The 19,941-nt window shown below is 40.0% G+C and overlaps 1 protein-coding gene across 1 annotated transcript in view; it reads right to left on the reverse strand.

The window, feature by feature from the left end:
- Positions 1 to 19,934, reverse strand: part of CCDC85A (coiled-coil domain containing 85A) — a gene marked incomplete at its 5' end in the record, with an annotated part of 77,614 nt that extends 57,680 nt beyond the window's left edge. Inside the window, 2 exons of the mRNA XM_009707009.1 lie at positions 16,161 to 17,076; positions 19,752 to 19,934. Of these exons, the coding sequence (XP_009705311.1) occupies positions 16,161 to 17,076; positions 19,752 to 19,934 (1,099 nt within the window). The remainder of the gene's footprint in view (positions 1 to 16,160; positions 17,077 to 19,751) is intronic.
- Positions 19,935 to 19,941: the final 7 nt, after the last annotated feature.

Below are 19,941 nucleotides of genomic sequence, written 5' to 3' on the forward strand. Positions count from 1 at the left end.
GCTTCTGAACGCAGTTTCAGGAGTGAGGAGAAAGGAAATCCTGTTCAGTTCATCCTTCTCCTTCCTTTCTGCTTCCAGCAATTGTGCCCTTGCGACGCCATCTGTGACCCCTTTGGGGAAGTGGGTTCCAGTCCCCCTGAGCATGACCAGTGGAGCTGCTTGCCCTCTCCTTTCCTGGAGACCGAAGATGCTTCATCCTTTGTAGGTTTTACAAGGTATATAGAGTTGTCAAGAGCTCTGGATTTGGTTCAGTGTTTACAATGCAGTAGAGAAGGAGCCTAAGGTGCTTCCCTGCTACTAAAAGCTGTACAGGCAGCTCCTGCCGTGTCTTCAGGGAGGGCAGAAGTCCAGCCCTGGGGTCATCAGTGAAGGCATCGCCCCAGGGAGAGAAAGAACCTTAGTGATTTTTTTTTTTGACTGTCTTCAAACCTGGACTGAGAGTCTCCATCTCAAATATCAATCTTATTGAAAGCAGACAGTGGAAGAATAAAACCTCTTGAAAGAAAAGTTGTAAGACTTCCTTCAGATCAAAACATTATGGGCAAAAAGGGATTGCTGCCTGTTTCCCCTGGAATAAATTTTTAAGTCCCAGCTCATGTTTTCATGACACCACTCAAAAACCAACCAAACAAAAACCTGCTTCTAAAAGCCTGTGAACTCGGTGGGAACATGCAAGTGTATGAAATCAGCCACCTGCATAAACAAAAGCAGTACCAAGCCCAAAATGATTTCATTAGCTAGATCTGTATCTCCAATATGACAATATGGCACGTCATTTTGTTTTCAGAAGCAGCAAGATTACAGCAGGCCTATCCACACACACATGCATTTCTATAGCACAATACACAAGAGTCTAAAACAGGTAAGTGGTCATTTATTCTAAGTAGCAAGATGTGCTTCAGGTGTTGGTTCAATACAACCTGCCCATACTCCTGCTAGGATATTTTCTGGCAGCTTGTCTTTCAAAGTCTGCCCAATTCCATCCTCGTGTGCACTCAGGCTGCCGGCTCCTGACTAACAGCTGCTGGGAAGCAACAGGCCAGGACAAGACCCCATCTTCAATCTGGCACCAGACATACACCTTAAAGCATTTCCTAGAGTGGCAGGTAATACGGGTGATGCTCATCGCATACTTTATTTCAGGAGGACCACATTCATCAGAATCCTTGCTTTCCCACCACTACGTAAGAGTAGTTTTAGACCTGCATCATTCCCCGACAGAAATATTTTTGCTCACTTCTAAGGAAGTTTAAGAGGCCAGCTAGCCTCCTGCTAATCATCTCTCATGCTGGGTAACAGTCCAGCAACGTAGACAAAAGTATACAAAAGTATTCCGCTGCTTCTACTCATCTAACTTTTCCAGCTATGCCAAACTATTCGGTCTCAAACATTTTCAGTTTCCCTTCATTGTATATAGATGAATGTGCTGCTATTTCACATTTTTTAATGCATGCTTATGACTCAAACTTTGCATGGCTCAGGCAGAAGAAACACTATCACTTGGAAAGTGTGTTTGCTAGTCTGAACACAAAACATGACACACAACCAGTTACCTGGTGAGTATTCTGGACACCGTATCAGAGGATTCCTTGTCTACTGACTGTCAGTGATATCCCAAGAGTTCAGCTTAAAAATAAAATTACTATTTTGACCCTTTCAAAATATCTGGGAAGTGTTTTGATAAACTATTTTTTATGCAATTATCACTATTATATTTCTTACTAGTCTCTTTGAATTTCTAACTACTTGCTGTTCATTTTTCTTATTCGGGGTTCACAGTTTAATTTCTTGACCTATATCCAGTAAAAGTTTACAATGCCAAAAACGTGATAATCCCATGCTGTAGTTATAAAATTGGTTAAATACATTAGGAATGTTTTTACAGGAGAAAATTATATGGCTCTGCAGAAAATTTTACAAGCGAAGATATTTAGACAAGTGCTACATCAGAAGTAGCACCATATGTTCCCCTACTTCAGCATGAAAGACAAAATGCCTGTAAAATGAAAAGCAATGAATTTTTTTCCAAAACCTACTGCTCTAAGAACTTAAAAATATGCACTTATTTCAAGTACCAAATAATCAGACCAATCTAATTAGGAAAGAGATAATTAAAAGTCTAACAGGTTGCTAAACCATGCTTATCGCACACAACCTGGTCTTTGCTCCAGTTTATAAGCAAGATTAAAATAGTAACAGTACCGGTGTCGCTCTAATCTCCGCACAGGTTTGAAACATTAAACTGCACTCAGACCACATTTCATCATAGGACGTGCCATTAAAAGCTCCCTACTTAGCATGGCAGGAAGCTCCTGTAATTGCAGTAACTCGCTACTCATAACAAGAATTGTTACCCTAGTCCTGTCATCACATATCACTGACTGGAAATGTTTAGGCTGTCATTTTTGAACGTCAAAGCCTGATTCCCCACTGAGTGTACATAGTAATGGAGCTTTAAAATCCTGGACTGAATTCTGAGCGGTGCTATTCATAAACATTTTTAGAAACTACTCTGCTACAGTTACTTGGTACAGGAAACCTCCAACTTCTGGCAGAGAGCAAGAACCTTTACCCAGTCTTCCCTCAAAGACAGCCACTGCTTCACAGGACTTGAAGTAAACATTTCAGACTGCAGCATTTGACAGATGGCAGCAACCACCTACCTGCTAGAAATGACTCTACTGGCATTGAGCCAAAATATCTCAAAACACTCTAGTTCACCAAGTTCCTGTCTTCCACATCTGCCAAGTCACACAGATGTTCAGGCTGAGACTCATCATGGAGATTTGTATCTGCTAAGCACCACTTCCCCTCTTCCCTGGCATATTCACAAGATGCCACACTATTGATCGATACTAAGGGCCAAATGACCATCTTGCCAAAACATTGAGTTCTCTTTTTTGTGTGTGTGTGTAAAAGACCTTTCATTTTCAAATTTTATTCTGATGAAAGATGAATACTCCTTTTGATTGTACTAGTTAGCAACCTGAAATCCTCAGCTGGTAGTCGACCATGCCTCCGATTGTATCAGCATCTTGATTTCCCAAATGAAGACAACCACAGCTACAAAACTATTCTGCAGCATTAAAAATAGGCCACAAGAAGGAAGACAGAAAAATACAGCTTCCTCTAGGAAAGCTATTACAGCACTTCAAGTTTGGATTCACTGTAAATCACTTTCTCTATGTGCAAGGACACTTTTAAGCACGCCTGTAAATGCAAAAGGTACATTAACATCTTCTAACATGCCTGCTGCACACACACAAAAAATAATTAAAAATAGCTTTGTTCCCCACTGGCCTGGTTAACATAATTCAGGAAATTCAGGAAGGAAGGAAACATTGCCTTAATAGTTGATTTTGAAAGGAAACACATTGAAAATGTTTGTATCAAGCTAATTGTTCATAAAGGTATTTTCTAGGCATGTGAGTAACCTCAGCCCCAGTTTTTACTCAAAACAGACTAATCCAAGAAAAAAGCTGTTAGAAAAGTGGTATGATGCAATGGAAAAATCAGTAGCTAAAACTCAGGACACCTGGATTTAAGGTTTCGCTGGTGGTTGATTAATCCTGTCTTGTCATTTGTTTAGTTCACGGTTCTTCATACACAAGACGATAACCAGGCACTACTAACAGGTGTAAGCATTTACTCAGGTTAACAGCACATCCATAGCTCTTCACACACATCAAGGTCTCAACTTCACAAAGCAACTGATATCTTGGCTACAATCAGGGGAGCATTCACGCACGTAAATTGATGTAAGTTCCACACATTGATGCTATCCTGGTCAACATACGAGATCCCTCCAGGGCTAGAGCTACCACGAGTTAATCCATCTCCAGCTGCAAAGCCAAAGCCTGCAAGTCAGAGCTGCTTGATCTCCTAGCAGTCACGCAAGACTGGTGCACAAGCCTCTGCAGACTCAAACTCCACAGTTAGAAGGTGGAACAAGGAGAGGACTTTCTGATGGCTTTCCACAGCAACCAAGTGAGCAAAGAAAAACAGCAACGTCCTCCTCGCCTCTGGCTCTCCTGGTTGGTACCACAGTCCCCACCTCTGAGATCACAGACTGGCTTTGGACCTTTCAGAAGCTCACAGGACTCACTGAAACACAGAAGCAAGCTTATGCAGCACAAACCAGAGCATGAGTTTTTCGTCCAGCAGATTGGGTCTGAAAAGAACAGACATACTTCAATGGCAGTTTCCAGAAGATGCATAAACGTCATTAGTCTGATGACAAACATCTTACAGATTTTCAGTCTTTCCCTCTGCTGGACGTTCATGAATTCAGCAAAATTTAAACATACCACAGACACACAAAACAGATATCACCGAACATTTATTTTTGGTGGCTTTCAGATCTGATATATACTTGGGTTTTTCAGAGTTTGGCTTTGTGTTTTTGAGGGTTAAGTTTTCTGCACAATACACAAGTAAAAACATGTGTTCACAAAACCAGAGCGAGATAACAGGATACAAGATCTGAAGACCCCACTGCGGCAATGCCATACCAGAAAGTGAAGGGAGCCACCTGAGCAGTGAGGAGCACACCTTGGTTTTGAGGAGGGCAGAGGATGCTCAGATCTCTTCGAAAATACTCCCCACTCTATGGGAACAGTTATCAACAAACTTGCATGCAATGAAACTGATACCAAGCCTTATCTGACTAGCTATCACTAAAATCTCACACCTCCACACAGCCAGCCTCTAGCCCTGCTGACTGGTTTGCAGCTACCAGGCCATATCTTGCATGGTGTGGAGGATAAGCACCAACCAAATTGAAAGGAGACAGGCCTACAGATGACAGCTTAGTCAGCATCATGCCAAGCCAAGAGCCACAATCTCATCCATGCCTGGACCTCCACAGATTTGCAGCTGGCTTGAGCCCTGAATTAGAAATACATTTGGATTGCTAAAGGGATAGTGTTTACATGCAGAAGAGAACTGGGCCTGCAAGCCATAGGTCAAAGAGCAACTTCTGATCTACACCATTAAAATAGAGAAATCTATGTTTGTTGAAATACGTTTCTTTATGTATGCAACAAATGTCTCTGGATGTGGCTAAAATTGAGAATGTTCTCAGCTTTATCCTCTCCAGATTCCTGATCAGACTTCTGGAGCAGAGAAGAAACTGTCTCTAAAAGAAACTTTCCCACTGTGTTTCACCAGATATGATGGGACACCAATTTAGTACTTAGTAAGCACTGTATCAACAGTCATGCTAGCTAGATGAGTAAACCAACCGGCTGGGTTATTCATCATCTAACTAGCACGACTCCTGAGGCACCTGAATACTATGCTGATGGGTAAAAACAGAGACCAGTGAGGCTCAGTGTTCAGAATTAAGAGGCCCTTGGTTCTCCGGGAAACAGCATTTCCTAATAAACAGAATATAAACATTATCTGGATTTTTCTCACTCTGGGCAGTGAAAATCCACTAATCACTTTCATCTTCCATTACAGATCCTTTCCCATGAGTTTCGAGAGCCTCTTGCTCCTTATGCATCATGGTTGTATTTCTGAGCAGCACTGCAAGAACAAGTTAAAAACTAACAAAATTTTGGACACATTAAAAGCACTTAATTAAAAATGTTAAATTTGAGAGCAAGTGTCACCCGACTGCATCTTTGCAGTCAACACCCTGTTTCTCCAGTAACAAGGACAATGAATATCCAAAAATCTCACATTAGGTTTAAGGGACACGTAGGATTAATATCTAACATCAATTTACTGAAAAATACATCTGCTAAATGCACCCCTACCAAACACAATGCAGAGCCAAGGTTTGCTACATTTTAAAGTATAGATCTTTTCATACTGATAAATTCAACAGATATTTTGCTCTCAAAGCAAACAGAAATTATTTCTCAAACATTCTTCACTAATCCTTCAAATATCCATTTTCCAAACTGGTATCAGAATCAATTCTGTCGATTTTGTTAGTCAAAAAAATAAAATAAAAACAAATTAATAAAAAAAATAATCAAGCAATGGAGGTGGAATAGAGTATGTTGCCCAGGAAACTGAATTTTAGCTTCAGTGCCTGAAGTACACATTTCCAGGTGGCAGTTGATAAGTGTTGACTTGTCATTTAAGTACAATACACTTTGCTTAATTTGGATTGTTGTAGAGTTATCATGAAAGAGGGTCAAGCAAGTCCTTTTGTGCTACATCTCTTTTTGGACTTCCCCAAGTACCTTTTCAGTATTCCACGGGTCTACAACTGGATGCACTTGCAGTAGTGCTGATCAATACAAGGAGTTATCCAACTCATTCTTGACAAAACCAGGATGATGGAGTGACTTGAGAGGATAAAACTCTGAGACCCAAGCTTCCAGGATAGTCTGATCAGTCACTTCCACGCTGTCAGGTAATCCAGCAATTCATTTTTATCAGTCTGAACACAACTTTTCAGTACACTCTAAAAGGGTAAGAAATCTTTCCATTTTATTACGTTCACAGAAAAGGTAAAATACCCAAATACCAATGCTTTAATGCTGAAATCAGGATTTATTTTAATATGCTCAGGATGCTTCTGTCCTCCTAGTTCTCCAAAATATTTGCACATGCTATGGTGGCAAGTGGTCAAAATGTAGCATTCAGCACTATTGATTGGAGTGTAGACCAGGTGTCAAGTTCCAACAACAAGGAATAAATCAAAAAGTTCTTAGCACCTGTACCTGGACGAGACACAGATTCTGGTACCTTCTGCTGTTTAGCTAAGACTGCAGAGCCTTTGGTCTTGGTGGCTGGAGCGCTGGTTAGGAAAAAAAACATTGTTGGAATGCTTTGCTTTCAAGTTTTCTTTATGGACTTGATATTGCAAAAACCTAAAATTCAAAATTTAACTTCAGGTTACAAAAAACTCTAAAAGGGACACAAGCAAGATGAATGACAATAACAGACAAGTGACTTCATTCAGAGCACTACAAGAGCATGGATATTTAAGCATCTTGCTTCTGTCTGGGCATCCAATTTCACTGCAAGTCAGGTGCCAATGAGGAGTGAAGCATTCAAATACTTTGCAGGATCTACCTCCTAGCATTCATATGCTTGTGCTTGATGTACTCAGCTGCCTTCAGTGAAACGGTCTTTTTCTCTCTTATAGTCAAACAGTATTTTGAGAGTCCCATCTTAGTGTCACCAGTAATGTTTTCAGATCACAAAAATCGTAAGATGGATTTTTAACATCATTAAGATTCATTCACTGTAAGCCAAAAACAGACTCAGAAACCAAGAGGGGATGTGGGTCAGCTATTAATGCTTTTCTCCAGGCTTATCTGAACTTTGCATAACTGTGAGCTACACAATGATGAATCAGCCCTGTAACCTTTGTAAAAAGCACATGTATTTTTTCTTTGAATCCAAGTTACAACTACATGCTCCAAAAGCCTACAGCAAGCATCGAACAAGGCAAATTCTCACAATTCACAGGAACTTTAAGAGATGCAGTGAAAGAAATCTAGTGAGTTTTGAGGTCAAACACTTGAAGGAGGTATCTCACTACTGATCAAGTTAGAGAAGTTTGGTATTACAGGTATAAAAGCTTTGGCATAATTTGGATAACCCTGAGGAAGTACCAAAATGGAGACCTTTAGAAGACATTCAATATTGCTGCTTACCGCGTGGCTGACTGCTTTTTCAGCTACAACATCTCTTTTACTCTTGACAGTGCTTGAACACTACTGTGTTTGATTAGTCTAAGTAGCCACCTAAAATATTATATGGACTTTTACAAATCAGTATTACAAACCTTGTCACCATTTTCCCTCCTCTGTAACATGACACAGTATTTGCAATAATTCAGTGCAAAGCTCACACAAATCATGTAAATAAAAAATAAAGGGTTGAAGAAACACGTACTTGCTGAAGTACACAGGTGCAAAACTGCTGGTTTCTTACTCTCCCCAAGAATGTTCAGAAACAACGCAAATATGCCCAAAGTTTTACAGCAGAACTGACAAGTTCAACTAAGACTATTTGTTATTCACAGTCTTCACATAAGTGTTTATCTTTTAAGACAGCCTAGCTCAAAATAGCAGCTTTCCCATTCACAATCAATAAATTTGCAAACAGTTTCGTCATGCTGTGTACCAAATGCTCACAGAGAGATCTCAAATCACGATCCTGACTCTTTTCTGTGTATCCTGCAGAATTAAAAGCACTAAAAAAAATGTTACAAAAATACTGAATGTGGACAGACTAGCATCATTAGCGTATTTATTTTTTTAAAGCCAATTTTAGTATATATCCTTCCCCTCCATGTTATACTTGTATAATTAACTTCCTCTGAAACAGATCACTGTTATTACTAGTATATCTTGCTGTCTTTCAGTCCCACTGTCCAAGGCCTCTTCCAGGCTAATCCTTCCTTATCTCATTTCATTTGGTATCTTTCATCGTTATCTATCATAACAATGATACTGTCTGAAAATCCCACCACAAGTGATCACATTTCAAAAGATGAACTTGAAATAGCATAGATGGGAAAGAGAGAAGAGTGGATTTTTCTCCTCATTTACTTAAATATGTTTTTAGATTTCTTGATTGTGAATATCCCTCAGATTATAGAAAATTCTTGATTCAGGTATGTAAAGCAACCAGAACATTACTAAACTCTTCACAGTACTTCAAGTTTGCACTAACGGTGAAGACCACATTATCAAGTCCTCGAGGAATACTACAAGCCACAGCTGGAGAATGTGTGGAAAAAATTGCATCCACATACAAAGGAACAATCACCAAAAGAACTACCTTACAGAAGTTAGAAATTGCCACACTGGATCTCACCAATGCAATTCATATTTTATCTCCACGCACACCCCCACCTGCCCAAATAGGGACCAAGACCCGCTCTTTTAGGTAGAGGCACACAAAAACTTTTACCATTAACAGCTGTGGAACAACACACCAGAGTGAAATTCATCCTCGGTTCCTATTACTTAGAAGCTGATGTTCACCTTAGACCAAATGAATTGGATCTCCCAAACACCAAGGATTCCTGTATTATCTTTCATTTCATTTTCCAAAGGAACATATGATACTTCTTAGGACTTTAACTGTTGTTGGGCTCTGCCATTTCACAGCAACGAGGGTCTGGCTAAAACTTCTAGCGTGGTTTAAGAGTTTAGTTACAACTGGGCATCCTGTTAAAAATACTTCTCCAAATTCCACGGTACAGTACTTTACTAAGGCTTAATGCTGCAGTTATCTTCAATCAGATGAGAACACTGATGGTTACACAGTAGACTCTTCTACAGATTCAAGTATAAGGTTGTGGTAAAACCAATCATGCCACAAGCACTGTATAATTTGGTTTTAATCTTTTTCACAAGTATGGATGTGGTATATTAAGATATACTTCTTTCTGCATTAAGCAAAATTCAAAGCTCGGTGTTTCAGTCCTAGCTGATGCTCTTAACAGGGCCCACCCTTTAACTATTCAAGAAGCACATGCAGACAAAATTTAAATCAAGATCATGACTTAAAGATAATTCTCAATGCTATCTCAGTTAACAATATATCTCTATATATGACAATAAGACCTAAAATAAGCTGTACTTCAGTTTACTAATTAAGACATGACTTACTAGCTCAGAAGCCAATGAATTTTCATTGCTAGAGTCACTTTCTTATGTACACAAAGCTTTATTATACCTCATTAAATACCCTGTAATTTGGAATGCCTCGCTGCCCTTGACCCTTGTCAACATCTATGCACTTTGTGCATGAATGGTACTACAAAATTTTAACCCCACGCTATACTGACTGCTACAAATTGTTAACCAATTCAGCTCCAATTCCTGCACAATCTGCAGCAACTCTCCATTGTTAACTTCCTAATAAAATAAAAAAGATCCCATTAATAGACAGAAGAGACAGGACGCTGATTAACACATATCATCTACCCTACAAGGCTGAAGTTCTTAAACAAGCAGCACTTACCAAGAGCTATTATAATTTTCTAACTCTGCATTATAACTGCCAGAGTTCAGAGAATTTGACAATTTAATCACTGTAACATTTCTAAAAACATATTTTATTATTATAAAATCATAACACTGTAATTCAGAAAGCTGTGCAAAGGACTATGTTACACAAGGTCCTGCCCTCAGGTTAAAGGTACTCTCTCCAAGCAAGGACTCAGACAAGGCTTTAATGTGTGACAACTCTCCATTGTGGAACTAAAAAAATAAAAGAAAAGAAAAATCTGCCCACATATTTCAGGCAGACAACACTAACAGTCATGCAAGCTCCCGATGAGCCCTCAGAGGTAAAGGCAAATGTCTCGCATCCTGACCTAGTCACCGTGAAAAATAAATAAGCTTTTCTATTGTCTTCTGTACATACCTCTGTACATACCAAAACAAACTCCCACTCACTACTCAGAAAATACATTATTTTTAAAACATACAATGAAAAAAACACACATAAAAAAACCCCACAAAGATCAGTATGTCGTATGTCAGATCCATCCCAGATGTAACACTAGTAAAGTCAGGGGATGCACACAAGTGCTGGCTTGCAGAGTGTCACGACACCGTCAATAACGGCACCGTGATTTATTGTTAGCCTTTTGCTTCTGGAGGTCTGTGATCAAATGTCAGTGAAGCTCCAAGAGACACTCAAACAAGAGATATGGCCACACATCTCAAATTCATCAGCCAGCCAGCATAGCTGCTAACCTCCACTTCATACTCGTTAAATGCTTGGAAGATAAGGGCACTAGTAACAGGTCTGAAGGGAGAGGTACTGACTGGGCTCTATCAACACCTCTGCGTAACTGTGGTACACCACATGAACAGGGGTGATGAGTAACCGACTCACTGGCAGAAGCTGTACAGTCAGCACCAATTCCCTCTCACCTTATTAATGCACACACACGCTCATCATGGACTAACATAGACCTTGTTCTCAAAGACATGTGTTATACTGGTGATGGTTTAAAGATAATATATCTATATTCCCTGCTCCGATTCCTGCTTCCATCAAAGAAAGTCTGAATTAGCATCAAGTCCTCACTGCAAACCAAAGTCATCTGTGTAGCAGGGTATGCAACCTAAGGGAAAAAGGAAAAAGTACAAAACCTGAAAGTAGCGACTTCACCGAAAGCGCTGTGTATCCCATGCAGCTGTGGTGTATTCATAGTCCTGCCACAGGAGAGGTTGTGCAGCTGAATCCTTCCTATACTTGCCACTAACGTGTGGTGCCACTGCCTACCTAGCATCAGACAGACAGGGACAGAAGCAAACCTCTGTGATCAGCACCAGTCTGTTTGCCATTTTGATCACCCACTGAACATTTCAGTAATCCATAGAACTGTTTCAAACTAGGCAAGTTTCTTTCCAAAGAGAGGCATCGCTCTTTCGTTCAACATATCAATAGTTTTGCTGGAAGGATGATTCACCTTATACTAAAACTTTCAAACCAAAACTGGTTTTGTCAGCGAAGTTAAGGATATGTAAGCGTAAACTTCTCCAAAAAGCCCTACAACATGAGTTTCTAGCAGGTTCATTGTTTTGATTTTACAAGACCCATGTTCAACTTGATAAATTACTCCACAAAAAATGAGTTTGATAATAAATGCAGCATGCTCTAGTTGCATATAGTCACATATCATGCCCCAGTTCTCTTACAGTCTGTAAAAGCTGAAACTAATTTACAAGTTTGACATAAAACCTATGGAATTCAATTGAAAGACTCCATTTAACAAAGTTTCAGAGCTCTACACTGAAAATAGTAAACTTCCGAAATAAATAGCAGATTACTTCATACTGGCAAGCAAAAATTTCTATCAATCCTGCAGCCTTTGTTTATACAACCGGTTACTCTCAAGAGTAAGTAATGTTGTATCAGGCTCCCAACGGCAGACGTACAGTGGTGGGTGCCATCAGGAAAGCTCAAGTCACACACAAAGTATTGTACACTGCTATTAATGACAGGCAAATTACTTCCATTTCAACTTTAAGAAAAATAACATGTAAGCAAACCTACATCGAAACATGACATTATTTCACTACTTGGCCAGCAGGATGTGAGCTGTTTCCACAAAGAGGCTATCAGTTAACTCAGTAACATTACTAGAAGTTTTTTCTCTCTGAAGTCATACTGCAGTTTTCTTTTTTTGCTCAGCACAGTTTTCCTTCTAAGAAACACACTTATAGCAGAAATAGTCCCAAATTTAAGTTGAGTCTCCATTTAGCCTACAAATACCTTTGGCTCAAGGAGAGGTGCTGCTGCAGTTGTTCTGTAAGAATCCTCACACCTCCAGCAGTATATACAGTGTTAGTCAGCGGTTTTACTTCTCTTCATTAATAACCTCAGCAGGAAGCAAAAAGCACATAGGAAAGCCTTCTGATACTTTCCTTTCACACAGAAGTCAAAGCCCAGAGTAAAACAAAGGACTTCTTAAAATAGAAAGTTTACAACAAATTGCTTAGAATAAAACACACCACTACATTGCAAATGCTGAAAGCACATTAATCTATATAGAGGCACTTATACCCCACATATTTGCGTCAGTGAAACTGTCGTGTATTATTCCAGGTTGCATAAATGTTCTCTTTAAAATGTTTTTACTGCTGGTATTTTATCTTCTAATTTCAGCAATCTTTCTATCCCAAATACCTCTGAGCTCATTACCCAGAACATTTAGGTGTGATCATAGCAAAAGATTGTTCTCATTTTTTATTTGGTTAGAGACTCTAAAATGAAATACATATGTTTTCAGTTGACAAACACCAAGCCAAATTTTAGCACTCTCATCCCATTTTCTGTCACTCCAAAGGTTGAGGACACTTATTTTGGAAAAATATGTAGGAAAACCCTGAAGTAATTTTTTTTTTTTAAAGCTTTATAAGTCTTATAAATGAACGCTGACATGTCATACAAGAAAAAAATACCAAGATCAAACTTTAGAGCATAGAAAACAAGAAGAATTATGAAAAGAAATGTTATCACTTGATCCTTTATTCCTTCAGCTGTACCTATGGACCAAAGACAGCTTCAGACTGAAGTAATTTCCCGCATACCTCATGACAGCTTAAAATATGCATGAAGCCCAAATGACTAATGCATATACCATACCCTGTAAAGCAGACTACAGCTACATGTCGTATTTCTGATAGCACAGTAATATTATATTGCAACTGCTTTAATTTTAGCTTAAGAGTTTGTCAGAAACCTGGAAATACTTAAACTCCATTCCCCCTGTCTTTACATACAAAGTTCTGGTATAGATAAGTGTACACTACTGAATACGTTGCTTCCCTCTGGTCAGGCAAGTGCTGACAAGACCAGAACTCTGGGTAAGCGGGAGCTGTTAGCAGCATATGGAAGCTCTCATTTCAACAGCAATAGCTAGGCTGTTTGCAAACACGCTTTCCAACTAGGAAGAGCAATTTCAGGTAGACAGTACAGTACTTTTCAGAATGAGGTTTGACATGCAGAGGAATACCTGCTTCTCTCAGACCTGATTCAGGGTCCAGTTAAGACCAAGGAAGATGGGACAGGCTTGTGCCCAGCCTGGTAACTTCCAGTTACATAGTTTAAAATATATTATTTTATTCCTTTATTTACAAAGGAGTCAAAAGATGTTAGTCTTTTCTATTTGTCACTTAGGATCACAAACACTTCACTCTTGCTGAGCAAATGACAGCACACACGTACTGCAGTAAGATTAGAAATGCCCTGCAAAACAATCACACAGATGTGCAATCAAACATCTACTAGCTAGATACACTCCAAGTTTTAAAACAAACTAGGTTTCACCAACATGATATAGTATACTTACTACATGATTGTGGGATAAGAATCAAAAATAGCATCCTCTTATATTGCTCAGAGTTCAGGGCCAGGTTTCCATGCTGCTTTAACTCATGTTTTCGCAATTTCATCATTCCTTACAACAGATGAGGATTTTCATTACAGCTTAATGCACTGTTCTCCATCTATACTCCACTGGCAGGTTCATGTACACAGGTATACACACAACACGCAAATTAAGATTTACACATTACTTTCACAATAATAACAAGTGACAATGGCCAGCATTTTTACTACACCCATATTAACTGTTCTTCTCCACAACTTTACAGCATCTGACAAAATCAAAACACAAAAAAACCAAAACAATTCAACCTTGCTGTGAAGACCAAGTATTTTCCTGAAGTTCAAGGCCTCTTCCTCAAGAGCAAAGCCATCAAGAGTTTTACCACTGACCAAGGTCAGATGAATGTTAGAATTAAACCTCATGCTTGTATCAAATTATATAAACATGAAAGAAGAGAGGTTTGACAACTTACTGGTGAGAGAAGTCCTCTGCAAAAATGATTACATAAAGCGTAGGACAGGGAAAGCTTTGATTAAAGTCAATAAACAGACTCCCAAATCACCAGCTGCCCTCTCCAGCATCTTGCAGCCTAAGTCCAAATTGTAGATAGTTGAAATACTCTGCACAAAGGACGCCAGCCAACTCAGGTTTAAAGTAACAACTGCATTCATTGCACTGTTAATATAGCTGAGTTCTTAACAAGACTATTTGGACAAAAAAAAAGAAAAATATCAGAAAGCCCACTGTGTTCGGAGCAGAAAAACCATATCTTTGTCTGTGTGTGAGTTTCAAAAGTACATACTTAAAACCTTATACCACCTTTCTACATAACCAGTGGCTGGGTTGATGAACATCATGAGTGCAAGAAAGAAGCCACTTTTAGGAAGTCTGGTTCCATACTCCATGCTACTAACAGCCAGGTCAATCTTAAACAGAAAGAACGGAATGGAGAAAGAAATATGGTATTTAATGGAAGTTTTGTAAGACCAACTTTTATAATTTATGTATTACACGTCTTCATGCAGTTGTCATGCACTCATCTTATAAACCATTTTAAAATCATTAAAAAGAGCAATCTCTACACTTACCACTTTGGGGTTCATCAGCCCTGTCAAGTATATGCATTTTACCAAAAATAATCTGGATTTACCCCTACAGAGCAGATTATCTTAACCAAAGGCATTCTGTAAGTTAATCACAATAGGTAAATGGACTGACGTGGCAAATGATGAGGACAGCACGCAGCACAGAGCTCACACTGTCTCCTCCATCTCACAAGCAGATCCAATAACAAGTGGTCAGTTCCACCGATGTCAACACAACTTCTCACAGCTGCTTATAAAATGGAAACACACAAACTCCATCCAAGACAATTCACTACGGCAAAATCATCACTTTCCGCAGAGCTTGACTTCAAATCTACGAGTAAAATCTAGGAAATGGGCTTTCAGCTATGACACTAATTTCCTTCGTGAAAACATCTCAAAGCACATAGAAGAAACATAATGGAACAGACCATAAAAGTTCTGTTACGTCTATAACAAGTTATTTCTATAGCATAGTGGGATGTTTGAACTTTGTTTTTAATAATTTGCTGTATTTCATTCATTTCAATATGGTTGTAACCGCTTCTCTTTCAAAATAACAAAATACTTAAACTGTCACTATCTTAAAAAAAGTAATTAATTTCAATCAGTGAGGATACACAGCTCTTAAAAGCTAGGCATGGTTATTGGGTATCTTTCTAAAATGCAGCAATAACAACACAAAAAAACCCACTTAAGATCTTCCTTAATTTTTAATTTGTTATAATTAAACACATGCAAACTCAAGGCTTTGAAAAGCTTTAGGAGCTATCAGATTCATTTATATCAAGCCTGGGGTCTTTTCCAAAGGTTATAGAAAAGGATATAAGTTAGGAAGGCGGAAATGAAATTGGAGACATTCACCTCCATTCTGCCAACTCCAATACAGGCAGGACAAGAAACATATGCAATTCCTCTCTGATATAAACAGAGATCTACCTAGGGACAAACAGTTTACATCTACCAACCACAGAGCAGGATCAAGGCCAAGAGCTGCTTCTCGATACCTTACACCAAAACTCAAGATGCACTTCTCCACTACTTTTTTAATCCACCCAACACCTGCTGGACGGATAAACAGGCATACTCTGATTCAATCGCTTGCTAAAGGAATAACGCTGACACCAGACTCGTTACCTTTCATTTCATATAAAACATTATTCCTTTTCCGGAAACAGCTGAAATAGCACTGAAACTACCTTAGTAATTTTCAAAGCGAGTTTTCACCATGTGTATTGACCCACCATTCATTCCATTGTATATACTTCTGTGGTGAGGTGACAGGTCATCTGTTACTTGTCTCCTGAGGGTACCTTCTCTGCTGCCTCCACTGAGATGTTTGAGATGCTCTGGGCTCCCTCCATAGTGTTGTTTGAGATGCTCAGGGCTCGTACCCCTCACTTTGTGGAGATGTTCTGTACTTCCGCTCGGCGTGTGCTTTTGAAGATGATCTGGGCTGCCACTGCCATGCTTTTGATGCTCAGGGCTACTACCAGGCCTCTGCTTTTGAAAGTGTTCAGGGCCACTACTCAAAACATGCTTTGGGATAGTTTCTGGACTGCTGCTGCTGTGCTTTTGTTGTTCAGGTGCTTTGACAATAGTTTTGTGATGTTCCGGACTTGGTCCTTTCAGGTGATGATCAGGACTGCCAGAACTCCGAGGCTTCTGCAAGTGCTCTGGGCTGATGCTCCTGTGTTTCTGATGCTCAGGGCTTCCTTCACCCCGAGTTTTTTGAAGATGTTCTGGACTAGTACTTGGATGATGTTTATGATGGTCTGGACTGTCTGTACTTCCCGTGCTAGAAGTACTACTCCCATCACCGACATCTCTTACGTAAGTACTCGTCGTGGTTAACTGGCACAGGCTGATTTGGCTGTCAATAGAGCTCCGGCTGCCTGCTCCACCACTCTTCTCCTCATCCAGCAACACACACAATTCTTTCAGCTCCAGGTTTTCCTTCACCACTTCTTCTTGTCTCACTTCCAGTTCTTTCAGCCTCTGTAAGTATAAGGCAACCTCTTTGTGCATAACACTCGCGCTGTACCTGCCCAGTCTCTGCCATTCACGGGACACCTTCTTGCCTTTCTGCCTGTCATCATCCAGAAAGCAGCAAAGGTCTCTCAGTTCTTGGTTATCTTCTTGCAGCTTCTGGTTGATATCCTTCAAAAGAAAGATTACCATGACAGAGAAGTGTCTAAAAGAATTAACGTTATACCATTACCATTACACAAGCCAGTGAACAGCACTGCTATAAATCCATCATCTAAGCACTCGAGTGAAGCATAAATAATTGCGGGTGTAGACCTGGCATATTGTAACAGCATCGTGCTTCAAACAAACAAAGTTGCTGTCTAGTAAAAAGTGACTATAAAGTGGAGTTAATCTTGAAGGGTTCAAAAACTAACTTCTGTTACAGCCTAAAAGTTTCAGGTACTTAATTAATTTTCATGCTAAATATCAGAATAATTTAGCTCCCAAACTGGGCAAAGATCATAAGCCTTCTCATGATGATCTCATTCTCTTGAGAAATATTCACCTGCGAGTGATTGCTGAATAAAACTGCAAAGTACATCAGAAATTGTAATCTCACTTAAATAATTAATTATTAACATTTATACTCTCTATTCCCTAAAGCATATTCACATATAAAGACGAACATTTTAGAGATTTAACAAATTTGGGTTTTTGTTTGATTTTGTTTCAGATTTGCATAAAAGAACCTTGTCAGTCATCACTTCATCAGAATTGCTTCAACCACGCTGAAATGAAATAATCTGCTTTAATAGATTTTTTTACTCCTAACAAGATGAAGTACATGATTCCATGCCCTTCTCTAAGTCAGGAAGTCTGAAGCAAATGCTCTGAAGCAAAAATGTTCAAGCTATTACTATAGCAGAATAACATGCCAAAGAAAACACTTTCAGTATTTTATCCTCCTAGTTTTACTAAACTGGCTTGTGACCATATTTGTCTTTCTCCCATCTAAATACTCATTCCTTCTTCTGTATGATATTAGAAGTAGAGATTAGCCTCAGTTGTTAAAAATTTAGCCTAATGGAAAGACCATTTTAGCACTAGTTCTCAAGAAAAGGAAGCTTTTGTAACTCCACTGGATTTGTGTGCATGCATGTCTTTGTCTGATCTTGGCCTCAAAGTAACTTTGAACTTGACCAATTTCCACCATATTTGACAAAGGAAAAAATCTCAATGAGACTATGAGATATCCTTAAAAATCTGTGCTGGTGAGAGAGATTTAAAATGACCCCATGGTGGAATAAGAGAGTTGTGGAAGCCCACAATTCAGCAGTCAGAAGCAGGAGGCACCCACCCACCAAAACCAGGCGCAGCTGGGCATTCTTACTCATGGACCAGTTATTTCACACAGGACAAAGGAGGTAGATGACCAGACATCACCACAGGGCTCAAAACCTCGCTCTCCCAAATCCCTTTTAAAAGTTCCAGCTGAGGCATCTGAACAAAAGGCGGAAGTTAAACACCACTGAAGGAGGAATTTGTCACTCCTTCCCGACACATCTTGGTGTGTTTTGTTACTTATCTGGAAGATGCATACATCCATATGATGTCACACGACCTTTACACATAACTGGGAGAAAGATACTATTGTTGTAATTTAACTTTAAATGTAAGTGTAAGATTTATTTTAACTAAAGGACTATCATGGATGGGTCTTTTTTTTACCCTCTGACACTATACATTATCAGAAAGAGGGAGAGGACACACACACACTCATACTTTGCAGAACAGGAAAACGCGGGAGACAGGAACAGTCTTCCCCCACATGCTATTTATTTTATGCCACGCTATTATCAGAGACACTTTCTCAGTAATTTAGTTGTTTAAAGCCATTCTACAACTGAAGAACTCTCTTCTGATGTACCCTCACATAACAATTCAAAAGCCCACGCTGCATCTCTGTCTCTCCTTCCCTCCAACCTCACCTCACTGAAGGAATTTCCTAAAAACAATGTCCTTTCTCAAAGCAACAAGACAGAAAATGTGCCTACTTTAAGGTAACTTTCTAGATCTCTAATACTTGTGTACACGCAACATCAGGGTAATTATCTGTAAATAGTCATGCTATCTTCCCAGTCCTCCGAACCAGGAAGGAAGCATTCAGGACTATGCTTTTCATCCAACAAAAGAGTTAAATTACAAAGGGATAAGTAATTACAGACTTGATCTGCCTCTGACTATAGTCTGCAGAAGTATACACTCGAAAAAGGTTTGATCAGAGATGCATCATCAGCTGTCTTTTTCAGACAATAAACTAGGGACTGGTTCTGATCACCCCAAAACTGAGCCCAAGGGTTTGCCAACACCTGCCATGCGTTGCATCCTGGAAGTGACCAGCTCTCTCCAGCAGCCTACCGGACTGCCTGACAGATGAGTAAGTCCTCTTAAAACAGCGACAGAAAACAGCGTATGCTACACAAAACCTTTTGAATGCCTACAGCGCTGCACAGTATTGTTTCACGTGCACTTCAGCCAGGATCACTTAACCTTACTACAAACCAGTGAAGTCTAACACAAAGCGGATGAGACTTAAGTGTTTTTATCAACCCCAAGTATACTGGGACAGAGCGTAACACAGCCGTGCTCCACAGCCTGCCAAACAGCTGGTCATCTCTTAACCGGCCACTCCATTCTCAAGCAGGATCAAACGCTATTCAGTCCTCGTTCACCGTTCATGCGATTCTCGGTAACGGCGCCTCCCAGACCGTCCACCTGATGAGACGGCTCCCGGCGGGACGGGGCAGGGGGGACGCGGAGCCACGGCAGAAAGTTCAGGGGTCCCACCCTGCCCACCCCGCTACCTTCAAGCCGCGGATCTCGCCGAGGTGGAGCTGGAGGCGACGGTTGACCTCACGGATGAGGTTGCTGTGGTCCAGCATCGCGCTCATCTTCTCGGCCTCGGCGCGGCGGAGGCTGCGGATCAGCTCCTCCTTGCTCCACTTGAGCAGCTCCTCGTCCGACACCTTGGACAAGTCCTCGGCCGGCGCCGCT

The sequence above is a fragment of the Cariama cristata genome, unplaced genomic scaffold, assembly GCF_000690535.1.
Source record: "Cariama cristata isolate BGI_N322 unplaced genomic scaffold, ASM69053v1 scaffold7279, whole genome shotgun sequence".
Classification (NCBI taxonomy): domain Eukaryota; kingdom Metazoa; phylum Chordata; class Aves; order Cariamiformes; family Cariamidae; genus Cariama; species Cariama cristata.